The sequence below is a fragment of the Galeopterus variegatus genome, unplaced genomic scaffold, assembly GCF_000696425.1.
Source record: "Galeopterus variegatus unplaced genomic scaffold, G_variegatus-3.0.2 Scaffold6070, whole genome shotgun sequence".
NCBI lineage: Eukaryota > Metazoa > Chordata > Mammalia > Dermoptera > Cynocephalidae > Galeopterus > Galeopterus variegatus.
The window spans coordinates 26,472-40,485 of record NW_007732181.1 but is presented as its reverse complement, the minus strand read 5'-3'; the positions used below and the strand labels follow the sequence as shown (position 1 = coordinate 40,485).

The following is a 14,014-nucleotide window of genomic DNA, read 5'->3' as shown; positions in this document are numbered from 1 at the left end:
GGGACTAGGAGGCCGCGGGCGGGAAGGGCGCCGAGCTTGGGCTAGCTGCAGAAAGCTGCCTCTCCACCCGCCCGGGCGCGCCGAAAAGGAAGCCAGGGGCCTGGGCAGAGGAGCCGCGCTTCTGCGTCCACCCGCGCCCAGCCCCGCCACCCGTGGCGTTGGGGAGACAGGACCCGCGGAGACGGTGTCTGTATGCAGTTGCCTTGGCTTGGGACATCGCCGGCGCCAGGGGAGACCGCGTGGTCACCCCAGGTCACTTTTGAACAGCACTATTGCAAGCAACTAGAATGCACTCTGTGCCTAAGAACTAGGTTAAGTCAGAAAAAGACTTGGTGCCTGCCCTGAGGGAGCCTCCAGTACAGTGAGAGTGAATTTCTGAACTGTAGGTAGCAGAAGCCACTGTTTGTCCTTCTCCTTTGTTCTTTTTTTGAGTGCTGGCACTACCATCAAAGTCATCTACTACTACTTCTCCCTTGAAATACATCAACTTCTTTTCCAAGTGCTGGGCTGGAGTGGGACACCGGGCCAACTGATTCATTCAATGGAAACATGGTCACGAGCCAATGCAGACTCTCTAATATGACCCTTCCCTGAAAATATAAATTATGTTACTGCTCCAGCTCTAAGCTTTGAGATGCACTGAGATTCACCATTTTTTGGTTTTCAACATATATGAGTGTGTTGAACTGCACTGGTATTCTGTATATTAACATATAATTAATTTTTAAATCAATTAATTCACTAGGCATTATATAAGGTATAAAAAGAGACATGATCTTAGAGCACAATGAGATGAAAGAAGTATGTTTTTGATTCGGTAGCCTTCAACGAAGCAATGATAAATACAGATAATTCGGACTCTAATCAGTCGTCCAAAGGGACTTATCTTTTTAAGTGTTCCATGTCTCTTTACTTCCGTGTATATTTTGGTTTGATGCCTGGGAAATTTATTTTCTCTTGTTTTGAATCTTTATCATTTAAAAAGAAAACCCATAAAACAAAACTAAAACCAGGTTCAACAACTTATTAACTGCCCTATAACTAGTACATTTAAAAACGAAGAATTTCCCTTAAAGATTACTTACAGGTGCAAAGCCAGACCGGACTGAAGATGATACAGATTCAAAATTCTTTTGACCAGCTTTTTTCCAAAAATACAAGTCAAAGTTATGGTTCAAAATTCTTTATTTTTTTTATTTTTTTTAATTTAAACTCATCCCATGTTAACTCTCATAGAAAACTTTCCCTACTACAGTGGGGCCTGAACACTCCATAAATGAAGTGAGCTCACAGCCTCTAGCTAGATCAACTAAGATGTTTTCTTAAACGGCACACTAGGTTGGTCCTGCTTGCTCCAGAAGTTTGTTATTCAATAGCTGTTTGAGTATTAGAGTGGGAACTAAACAATGATTAACCTGACCACTACAGGACTGTCCTGTTTGCTCTTCCAGCTGGCAGGTGCTCAAGGGCACTCTACTTTCTCATGGGACTCTCCATGTCTCTTGCTGGTCTCTTGGTCTTCAGTGTCTGGATACTGAGAAAGATCTAGGGTCAAAACTCGGCTGAACATGCAGTCCTCATACTGAAATGGAGAAAAGACAGTTAAAAGTCAGTTCCCCTAACTGGGGAAAAAGTATTATTAAAGTAACATAAGAGCTATTAGTGAGTCTAGATTTGCATTAAAAAGGAACTTCATTCTACGTAAAAAGTTATCAATTATCTGCATTTACGTCAGTTTTATTTGTTATATTAACTTCTCAATATACATTGTAGTTGATTTTCATGACCCTTTACATGTTCCTCTTTCCCCTCCTCCCCTTACACCCCCACTACATCATATCTGTTCACTTGTCTTAACAAGTTCAAGGGATTGTGATTTTTGTGTCAGTTGTTTTTTTAAATATTATCTGGTGTGAGATTTTCCATTTCTCATGCAGCATATTTCCAGGTAGTCCCCTAACATTCTGTAAATTAATTTTTATCTTACCTTAAAGGAAAACTCAGGAAGTAAACCCACCTGCCCAAAACCAAATGACTTCAATTAGGCACTCTGCTCAGTTAGCTCAGATAGGTATTCTGAATGGCTTAAGAAAGGTGTGTTCAAGATGTGATGTAGTGAGGGGGAGGGGAGAGAGGGAAGGGGGAAAGAGGAATGGGTAAAGGGACAGGAAAACCAACTACAGTGTAACTACAATATATATTGAGAAGTTAATTTTTTTAATAAATGGTGTTTTCAGATTCTAAAAGTTACCGTCAACCTGGAACTTCTAGTGAATTTTTTATTTCCTCTGATACATTTGGAAGATAAATAGTTCATTGTTCTACCACAGTGCATTTATTTTGCTTAAAACATTCAAACATGACAGAAATATGAAATATAATATTAACAGGTTACTCTGTGTAAGTTAATATGTACTACTATTTTATGAAACAAAACTATTAATGTTCTATAATTTCCAATTTGTTTCTTTCACTTGAGATGTATCTTAAATTTCCATTGACTGTCATAGGAAAATATCTGGATAGTTACTTTTAAGTCTTATTTGATTAAAAAATTATGTAAACCTGTATTTTTTTACTACAGAGGACAGACGGTATCTACAAACATCATTTGGATCTTTTAGTTATAAAAGGAAAGCCCTGTAGCTGTAGGGGTACTAAGTGGGTTTATAGCAGTTTCTCCTCTGCCCCTTTAATTTATCTTTACCTCTGGACAGATGCCTATTACTGAGTCAGCTTTGGAAAAGAACTCTTCTTTTGAGGAGATGACTATCATCTGAAACTGTTCTTGACTCTGCTCTTTGATGTAACTTGATACCTGCGTGGAAATAAGTCATATAATTCATCAGCAAGGAAAAGCCTTGTTTGGACTTTGGGGACAGTGATCCTGCATGTCTCTGTGTCTGCCCATTTTAGGTGGTAAGGCACTCACTTGCCTTTCTAGTAATTAATTAAATCCACCAGAGTTGCAAAAATGGAAATAGCTAAGATTCTAAAATATAAGATGTAAGTAAAAATATATGTATTAACTTCATTAAACCCGTGATCTAAAACTGTAAGAATAGGGCTTTCTATATATAGTATCATGTCACATGCAAATAGAGAAAGTTTGAGTTTGTCTTTTCCTATCTGGATTCCCATTATTTCTCTTTCTTGCCTGATTGCTCTGGCTAGTACCTCCAGGACTAGGTTAAATAGAGGTGGTGAGAGTGGGAATCCTTGTCTTGTTCCTGTTTTTAAGGGAAAGGCTCTCAGTTTTTCCCCATTCAGAATGATACTAGCAGTGGGCTTGTCATAAATGGCTTTTACTGTGTTGAGATATTTTCCTTCTATATCTAATTTGTTGAGAGTCTTTATCATGAAGGGATGTTGAATTTTGTCAAATGCTGTTTCAGCATCTATTGAGATAATCATACATTCTTTGTCCTTGAGTTTGTTGATGTGAAGTATCACATTTATTGACTTTCATATGTTGAATCATCCTTGCATCCCTGGGATGAATCCCACTTGATCAGAGTGTATAATTTTTTTTATATTTGCTGTATTCTGATTGCTAATATTTTGTTGAGGATTTTTGCATCTAGGTTCATCAAGGATATCAGCTGGCAATTTTCTTCTTTTGTTGTGTCTTTATCTGGTTTTAGTATCCAAGTTACGTTTGGCTCATAGAATGAGTTTGGAAGAATAGCTTCTGTTTCAATTGTTTAGAATAGTTTGAGGAGAATTGGTATTAACTCCTCTTTAAAAGACTGATAGAATTCAGCTGTAAAGCCTTCAGGACCTGGACATTTCCTTGATGGAAGATTGTGAATTACCGCGTCAACCTCCTTGCTTGTTATTGGTCTGTTCAGGTTTTCTATCTCTTCTTGGTTCAATCTTGGTAGTTTGTATGTGTCTAGAAACTTATCCATATCTTTCAGAGTTTCATATCTGTTGTCATACAGTTGTTTATAATCGTCTCTAATGATTCTTTATATTTCTGTGGTATCAGTTGTAACGTCTCCCTTTTCATTTCTGATTTTTGTTATCTGGATCTGCTCTCTTCTTCTTTTTGTTAACCTACGTAATGGTTTGTCTATTTTATTTATCTTCTCGAAAAACCAACTTTTTGTATTGTTGATCTTTTCTATTGGTTTTTGGGTCTGTATTTCATTTAGTTCTACTCTGATCTTAATCATTTCTTTCCGTCTACTACGTTTAGGTTCGGATTGTTTTTGTTTTTCAAGTTCTTTGAGGCATAGTGTTAGGTCATTTACTTGAAGTCTTTCCATTCTTTTGATGAAAACATTTATTGTAATAAATTTGTCTTTTAGTATTGGTTTTGCAGTATCCCATAGGTTTTGGTATGATGTATCGTTATGTTCATTAGTTTCAAGAAATATTTTGATTTCCTGTTTAATTTCTTCTTGGACCCATAGGTCGTTCAGGAGCCCATTGTATAATTTCCAAGTATTTGTATAGTTTCCAGTGTTTTGAACTCCAAGAGCTAGAAAATAACTTCAGTAAAGTTGCAGGATACAAAATAAATGCCCCCAAATCAGGTGCATTTATATACTCAAATAATGAACTAACAGAAAGAGAAATAAAGAATGTAAGCCCATTTACAATTGTCACGAAAATAATAAAATACCGAGGGATCGATTTAACCAGTGAGGTGAAAGACCTCTACAATGAGAACTACAAACCACTTCTGAAAGAAATTAAAGAAGACACAAAAAGTTGGAAAGATATTCCATTCTTTTGGATTGGAAGAATTCACATTATGAAAATGTCTATACTACCCAAAGCGATCTACAGATACAGTGAAAACCCCATCAAAATACCAATGGCATTCTTCACAGAAATGGAAAAAAAAACCTTACCTTTCATATGGAACAACAAAGGACCGCTAATAGCCAAAGCAATTCTGAGCAAAAAAAAATAAAGGTGGAGGCATAACACTACCTGAATTCAAATTATACTACAAAGCTATTGTAACCAATCCAGCATGGTACTGGTATATAAACAGATATTCAGACCCGTGGAGTAGAATCGAGAACCCAGAAATCACCCCTCAGGCTTACAGCAATCTGATATTGGACAAAGGCAACAAAAATCTACATTGGGGAAAAGACTGCCTCTTCAATAATTGGTGCTGGGAAAACTGGATATCCATATGCAAAAGAATGAAACTAGATATGCATCTCTCTCACCATACACTAAAATCAACTCAAAATGAGTCAAAGACTTCTGAATGAGACCTGAAAGTGTAGAATTCCTGAGGGAAAATATAAGTGAAACAATTCAGCAACTAGGTCTGGGCACAGACTTTTGAACTTGCGTCCTAAAGCACAAGCAGCGAAAGAAAAAATAAACAAATGGGACTTTATCAAACTAAAAAGCTTCTGCACAGCAAAAGGAAACAATCAACAGAGTGAAACAATAACCTACAGAGTGGGAGAAAATTTTTGCTAACTATGCATATGACAAGGGATTAATATCCGTATTATACAAGGAACTCAAACAATTATATAGTGAAAAAACAAATAATCCAATTACAAAATGGGCAAAGGAGCTGAATAGACAATTTTCAAGGGAAGACATACAAACAGCCAACGTGTACTTGAAAAAATGCTCAACATCACTAATCATCAGTGAAATGCAAATTCAAACTACATTTAGATACCACCTCACCCCAGTTAGACTGGCTATAATCAAAATGTTGGTGAATAACAAATGTTGTCGAGGGTGTGGAGAGAAGGGAACACTCCTACACTGTTGCTGTTACTGTAAATTAGTACAACCACTATGGAAAACAGAATGGATGTTTCTCAGACAGCTCCAGATAGACCTTCCATATGATCTAGCAATCCCACTTCTGAGTATATACCCAGAGGAATGGAAATCATCATGTCGAAGGGATACCTGCACTCCCATGTTCATTGCAGATCTGTTTCCAATAGCCAAGACATGGAACCAACCTAAATGTCCATCAATGGATGCCTGGATAGGGAAGCTGTGGTATATATACACCATGGGATACTACTCTGCCGTACAAAAGAATAAAATGCTCCCATTTGCAACAACACTGATGAACCTAGAGAAACTTATTTTGAATGAAATAAGCAAAGCACATAGGGTTAAATACCACATGCACTCACTCAAATGTGGGACCTAAGAGAGAAAGAGGTAAGGAAAGAAAGATCACAGTGGTGTGTTGGACTTGCAGAGGAAGAGAACATTTCTTGGGCTACAAAGTGGAGTGGGGGGGAAGGGGGAGGGGGACGGAGGTTGGGGATGGTTGGGTGGGTGACATGGGGTGCAAATGCAGTTTGTGCTAATGCGTAAGCTGCCAGTGTGAATCTGGCCCTCACATCATGGGCATGAGAGTTGCGGTGACAATCAGCTTTGTATCTCATGAATATTCATAACCAATTAAAAAAAGGAACCCAGAAGTAAATGAAAAGCAAAACAAAACAAAAAAAAAAAACAAAAAAAAAAACTTTAAAGAATACAGCTCCAACTTGAGATAATATCATCTGAATGTGCAATCAGCCTTTATAACAAGGTAACTGTCACTCTGATATTTTATGAGTGAACAAGGACTGGTATTTAAACTTCCAGCTTCCTATTTTGCCAATTCAAGCCCTGAAGATGGGAAATACATGGCAATTAAATATGTATTCGTAATCCATAATCCAGTTATTTGGTTAGAGGTGATCTCGGGCTCCTTCAGGAAGTTCAATTCCAAAGGAAATGTGAATATGAGCAAAATACTCTGGATAGAAATGAGTCTTGGTGAACAAACTAGTCACAGCTTGGAGTATGACAGAGAAGAACTTATACTCAAAGTAGCAAGAGTCTAACAAGATACTTGCCAACTCCTTAGATCTCTGGCAATGGCTGCACCCAAGACACTATGGAAACAAGCTTTGGAAGCAGGAACGGCAGCTTCATTTGAGGAATGAGTCACCAGCTACGTACGGTGAATGATGAGGGAGGAAGGAAACTGCTCTGCTCTTAGCTAAGAGGCTGAATTCATAGAAGGAATTAGAGGCAACTAACTAATTGTAGCTACTATGATGCAGGACTAAAAGTCTTGGGATAGTGATAGGAAAAGAAGAGGAGATAGGATGCAAAGCTGTACGGCATGCATTTTGCTTGGAGAGTTACCTATTATAAATGTTGGGCACCCTGATCACAAGGAGGAGTGGAGGCTGCTTCATAGTTGCTCATAGTACATAAGTGCTCACATTCAATTCAGCAATGGAGTTACAGGATCATAAATCTCAAAGGGATAATGGAAATTAAAAGGTTTTAAAACGTAGGATAGGTGCTAATGGGAGTCTTAAGTAAGGCCTAGTCCGTGGAGATGCCACCAATGCGAGCATCTAAATTTTGCTAGAAGATGTCAATACCTTGAATGCAACCAAAAAAAAGCAGCAGTCCACAATGAATTCCTGCCTCACAGAATATGGGATACGAAGTACCAAAATTATCCTCCTAAGGGGAGATTTCTCCCAAATGGGTCAGACCATGGAGTCCAGTCAGCTGATGTAGACTCCTGTCATTCAAGAGAGACAAATCAGGACTTTCTCTCGCTCCTATGTTTTCTTCTTCCCCCAGTCAACATGAAGTTTCTGGCACAGACTTTTTTGTGTGGTATGGAGCTGATGTGATGTTCTTGTGTATCCTGTGCCATATTAAAAAACGAGGGTCCCTGGCCCGGCCCCGTGGCACACTCGGGAGAGTGCGGTGCTTGGGTGCGCAGCTGCACTCCCGCCGTGGGTTTGAATCCTATATAGGGCTGGCTGGTGCGCTCACTGGCTGAGCGCGCTGCGGGCGACACCAAGCCAAGGGTTGCGATCCCCTTACCGGTCACAAAAAAAGACAAAAAAAAAGGAGGGCCCCAGAAAGATTTGGGTTAGATGAATACATGCCATAAGAAGGTATCTCATGCTGCAGCTCTGCAACTCCCCCTGACTCACCCAGGCATCTCAGGAGAGACTCAACAGAGTAAGAAATCAGGGTGGTCAGCTTCAGAGGCCCACAACCTACTGGGCAGCAGCCTACGACTAAAAACATCTCTCAGGGGTAGGCTCAGCCAAGCTCACAAAACTAGATTATAAACCAGAACGCCAATTTACGAGTAAGTAATGAGAACTGTATCTGTCAGCATGACCTTAGAACAGCCTTCTAGTAAGCAGCCATAAATGCAAAGCCCAGTCATTTCTGGAAGGTAGATGTGCCCAGAATCAGAACCAGGAGAGTGTAATTCATCCACCTCCAATGGCAGGAGGACCATGATACCACACCTCTGCAGGCTGGAGCTGTCCCTGACTTGGGCGGTGATGGGCACTGCCAGGGTTTGCCTTTGTCCTTTGTTCATGTTCCATGGCTGACCCCATTCTCCTATCCCAAATTCAATCTAATTACACTCAAGCTGTGTGAGCTGTGAGCCTGGGTCCTTAGGTGGCTCTGTACAATCTACCCACCGATCTTCGAATGCTGCCTAAAACTTAACTTACAAGTTAAACTGTTACCTTAGCTCGCTCATTCTCTCAAATACTAAAAACAGGATCACGCCCAAGTGAATCTTGGTAAAACTGGGGAGGCAGAATTTGATTTGGAGATATTATTCACAGACTTTATTAAACAGCTAATTTGATCCATGAAACCAAATAAACCTGTGGACTGCTATTAGTTGCCCTCTAATTCCCAATATCTAGATTATGAGAAGCAAGTTATGGTGGTAGTAAAGCTGTTGATAAAGCACAGTGATCCTCATTTGACCCCTGTTTGGATTTCCTTTCTACTCCTGAGGGTCACCTAAACCTAGAATGAAAACTGAATCATCCTGTTTTGAGATACTTAACTTAGATTTGTAACGTATTGATTTTTATTCAGCAATTACCATTGCTTGCCCCAGAACCCTGTTGGTTCAGGGGAAACTGCCTTCTGACTGCCATTATAGATATTCCTTTGAAAATTAAAAGCAGAAAGAAACTTACTTTGCCAATGTTAGTATTGTCCAGAGCTGCATCCACTTCATTTAAAACAAACAATGGAGCAGGCTGAAAACTAGAAAAACATTACAGTAAAGTAAGTTACAATTTTCTATTTGTTTTACAAAAGACTTGAAGGAAAGCATTAACATTATTCAGAGTAAATAAGATGCATCCTCTTGGATACTTTTGTCTGGGTAATCAATCTTTTGTCTAGGTAATCAATGACCTTTATGCTGCTAAATCCAGTGCTCATCCTGTGTGACCTATGCAAGGAGTACTCAGTCATCCCCCTCCTTGAAACACTAGGACGACACAGTCTACTGCCCTCACCCACTGCTCCCTCTGCATCTCTTCTGCTAACACGTCATCTCTATGACCTTGAACATGGCCATGCCCTCAGGGTCAGGGTTTAGCACTCTCCTGTATCTAATTAGCTCCCTCAGTGATTTCATCTGGTCTCAAAGTTTTAAACACCATCCAAATCCTGACAGCTCCCAATACTCCTACCAATCGTTCTGAACTCTTGCCTCACATGTCCAACTGCTTACTCAACAATTCCACGTAGGGGTCTAACAAGCATCTCACACTCATCCAAAATCAAACTCCTTACCTGCCCTTCCAAACCTACTCCCTCTTGTGGGGAGCTGCCTGTTAATGGCAGCTCATAGTACTCTAGCTGATTAGGCCAAAATGCATGGCGTCATCTGAGTCTTTCTTCACATTCCACAGCCTGTCTGTTCGCAAACTGTGCCCACTCCAACTTCTGTTCTCATCCTGGTCCAGCCCGACACCATCTTTCACCCTGATTGTCACAATAGTTTTCAATCCCTGTGTCTGCCACTGCTGCAAAAAATCTATTCTTTACACATGCCAGGCTCACTATGCCCTCAGGGCCTTGGCACTTGCTGCTCCTCACATCTAGAACATTCTTCCCTTATCTACGACTTGCTCCTGCAAGTCCTTCACATCATTGTTCAAACATTACCTTCTCAACCAGGCCTTCCCTGCGACTGTTTAATACCACAAACCCTTCTCTGCTACTCATTATCTCCATTCCATACTGTTTATTTTCCTCTATAGATTTGTGATTTTCTAGTATTCTCTATATTAGAGAATTAGTTTAATAATATACGTTATTTATTATCTGTCTTCCCCAACTAAAATGAAGTATCCTTGAAGCAGACATTTCGTTTTGTTCACAGCTGTCTCCCCACTGTCTGCAATAGCACCTGGCGCACAGTAAACAGTTAGTAAATATTGTCGAATAAATGGATGTGGGCGCCACATCGTGACGGTATTATTTTGCTAAGATTCCTTGTTCAGAACCGTCCTCCTGCTCTCCCAGAGTCCTCCTGCCATAATGGTCTACTCTCCCGTTCCTGTGGTGACCTATTCATTTTCCTTCTTCAGACCCATGAATAATGGTTGTCACACTCCTGTATGTTTATTTTCCTGGTCGTGGAAAGAGAGAGTCAGCATCATCTACAACTCAGATTTTCATCTAATGCTGTGAATGCTGAAAGCTATTATTTGTCTTAATTATAGTTAACTTATTGTTTCTTGATTTATTTCACAAAGAAACAGTGCCACCATCACCAGTGGAAATAAGGAGGTTAAATACTTTTTAAAAGAAATGCTTAGCTTACCATTCTTTACTAAATAGCAGATCTCTGAATATGGACTAGGGAAATAATGTACAGGTTGGATTTTTTGTTTGTTGTTGTTTTTATTTCTTGGCAATCCTGATGTACATTTGGCCATTCCAAATATATATTTTTTTCTTTCCTGTCTAAAAAGCTGGAATATAACAGCTACTGATAACAGAAACTGAATAAAAATCTGTCAAAGACTGAACTCTCTCTTAGATTTGCTGTCTACATTGTTGCAGGCCTAAAGCATAACTTGAATTGTCTGGCTGAAGAAAACAGTTTTGTATCACATTGGTAAATATTAATGAAGACAAACAGTTAATAAGTCTTCTATAGGACGGTCTGCTTGGTTTCTGCCCTGATACAAAACTGAGTAGCTCGTTGTGACCTTACCTGTGCACAGCAAACAGGAGAGCCAAAGCTGCCACGCACTTTTCTCCCCGTGACAAATCGTCCATCAGCATAAACCGTTTCCCTGGGGCCACGCAGCTATAGCTAATTCCCTCCAAGTAAGGTTCTTCAGAGTTCTCCGCCATAAGAAATGCCTGAAACACATTTTATTTATGTAGCAACATTAGCAAAGCAACTAGTAAATTTCGACTTGGGGTTGCCACAGAGTTTAAATGCAAAATATTCTATTGTTTAGGTTTTCCTCAATTTTAATGGAAACATACCAATGCCTGTAAGTAATATATTTAGTTCTACATGTAATCACAGGCAACAGGGTTGTCTGAGTAGAGGGAAGAAGGGAAACATCTGCCATTGTCTTACAAAAACAGTCTTCATTCAGTTTACTCACTGGTCTATTCATCAAACACTTACTGAACATCTGTTGTGGGCCAGGCACTGTAAATAAAGACATAACTGCTGTTCTCAAGGAGTTAGTGGGTTTATTTTAATCCTACTTTACTGAAAATTAGTATGTTATTTTCAGTTCACATTCGAAATATTTGATCCAGGACCAGCTCTCAGTAATAAAGAACAACAAACAAACAAACAAACAAAACACATGAGAAAACAAAAGCAGAGCAGGTACATAAGTCCTGACCAGCATCTTTATTTCACACTCAATTCCCTAAGTATTTGCTATGGATATTTATAATGCAATGGGTGGTTACAGCGGAGAGGCTGTCATTAAAAGGGACATATCTGGATTTGAATCCTAACTTTAGTTCTTTCCCTCTCACTTGTTACTCTGTTCGACTTCACAAATCTACTGTTTTCCCAAAGTCTTCTACATGACCCCACCTTTATCATAGAGACTACAGTTCTTTAAAATCAAATTAGTACCAGACAACAGCATTTCAGAACTCAAGAGAACATGGAAACCAAATGATCTAACCGACTCAGTTTTTTAGATGAAGAAACAGGCCCAGAGAAGTTTTGTCCAGGCTAGCCAGTGTAGAGTGAATGGGATCTAAAAACAGGTCATTAGAGAACCAATCTTCATGAACTGACTATGCCCCATAAGCAAGTCACTCAAATAATGTGGCAGTGTTTATTTCTTTCCCACCAGAAAAAAGCCACTATCAATAATATAATTCCCACTAGTATTTGGGGTGAAAAATACATACTTGTGCACTGTTGTTTCCACAGAGCTTCTTGTAGACTTGATCAACTGAGGTTGACACGTGCTCAAAACACCGGCTGAAAAGATCGTATCTCCTTTTTTTCACCTGTTCAAACTCCTGCCTACGCATTCTGGCTTCCTTTGTGATGGCCTCAAAAGCTAAGAAAAAATCAGTGTTCTTTTATTTTGGAAACCACTGAGGGGTTTCTCTTATTTAAACTTTAAAGCATAAAATAGTTTTAAAATTGGATTTCGAATTTGCTTGTCTCGAGTAAATCTACCTTCAACATACCTCAATTATAATTAATTTCAGGAGCATGGCTTTTACAATTGATGAGCACTTTTTCTAATAGGGATAATTTCTAAATAATATTGGCAAGTTCTAACAAGTATATAAGAAACCTATTTTACTGGTATAAAAATATAATTATCTGTTCTAAAATAACCAATAAACGTGTTTTAAATTAAGCACTTTTTCAAAAAGCAAGCAATTAGTGATTCAGCATTAAAAGCACACATTAAGACCACAGAGGTAAGTATATAGAATAAAAAAGAGAAAGGTACAATCTGGGGGGATTGTCGTCAAGTGTTAAAGGAATCAAAACACCCATGAATATGATCTTATTAACAACTAAACTCAATTTCACCATCTGTGCATTCTTGAAACTTGTGTCTGAGAGTCTTCAAGTTCTCCTGGGCTCGTTGGTATGGAGCTGCTCTCTTGCACAGAACATCTTCCTGGGATGCTATTTGCTGCAGTAGGAATCTAAGGTGGTCCTGGACTTCTTCATTGGATTGTAGAGCCTATTATTGGCAAAGAACAACACTGATTGTCATGGCTTTTCATCCAGATTGCTAAGGTAAGGCACACATGCAGGGCCCTTTGCCATCTGACCCCACCAGTTCCCTCTGCGCCCCACCCTCCCCAAAGCCCCCTCTGAGCCTGGAGCTGCAGTCGCACCACAGCACCACATTGTCTGCAGCTTCCTGAGTCGGCTGTGCTCTTTCGTGGCTCTAGTGTTGCCTATGCTGCTCTCTTGGAACACACTTTACCTCCTTATTTTTAATCTGGTAAAAAGCACCAATTTCTATATCACCTTTATTTACACTTTGGTTAAAAATATTGATCATCTACTATGGATTAGACACTGAGGATTCAATGATGGACANCTTTTTAAAAGAAATGCTTAGCTTACCATTCTTTACTAAATAGCAGATCTCTGATTATGGACTAGGGAAATAATGTACAGGTTGGATTTTTTGTTTGTTGTTGTTTTTGTTCCTTGGCAATCCTGACGTACGCTTGGCCATTCCAAATATATTTTTTTCTTTCCTTTCTAAAAAGCTGGAATATAACAGCTACCGATAACAGAAACTGAATAAAAATCTGTCAAAGACTGAACTCTCTCTCAGATTTGCTGTCTACATTGTTGCGGGCCTAAAGCATAATGAATTGTCTGGCTGAAGAAAACAGTTTTGTATCACATTAGTAAATATTAATGAAGACAAACAGTTAATAAGTCTTCTATAAGATGGTCTGCTTGGTTTCTGCCCTGATACAAAACTGAGTAGCTTGTTGTGACCTTACCTGTGCACAGCAAACAGGAGAGCCAAAGCTGCCACACACTTTTCTCCCCCTGACAAATTGTCCATTGGCATAAATCGTTTCCCTGGTGCTACGCAGTTATAGCTAATTCCCTCCAAGTAAGGTTCTTCAGGGTTCTCCAAGATAAGAAATGCCTGAAACACATTTTATTTATTTAGCAACATTAGCAAAGCAACTAGTAAATTTCTTTTTTTTTTTTTTT

The 14,014-nt window shown here is 39.2% G+C and overlaps 1 protein-coding gene across 1 annotated transcript in view; it reads right to left on the bottom strand.

Moving 5' to 3' along the window:
* Window positions 1-1,221: 1,221 nt before the first annotated feature.
* LOC103605778 (structural maintenance of chromosomes protein 1B-like) overlaps window positions 1,222-14,014 on the bottom strand; it is a gene marked incomplete at its 5' end in the record, with an annotated part of 37,431 nt that continues 24,638 nt past the window's right edge. The window contains 5 exons of the mRNA XM_008590406.1: window positions 1,222-1,582; window positions 2,708-2,818; window positions 8,991-9,060; window positions 11,030-11,181; window positions 12,211-12,365. Of these exons, the coding sequence (XP_008588628.1) occupies window positions 1,463-1,582; window positions 2,708-2,818; window positions 8,991-9,060; window positions 11,030-11,181; window positions 12,211-12,365 (608 nt within the window). The remainder of the gene's footprint in view (window positions 1,583-2,707; window positions 2,819-8,990; window positions 9,061-11,029; window positions 11,182-12,210; window positions 12,366-14,014) is intronic.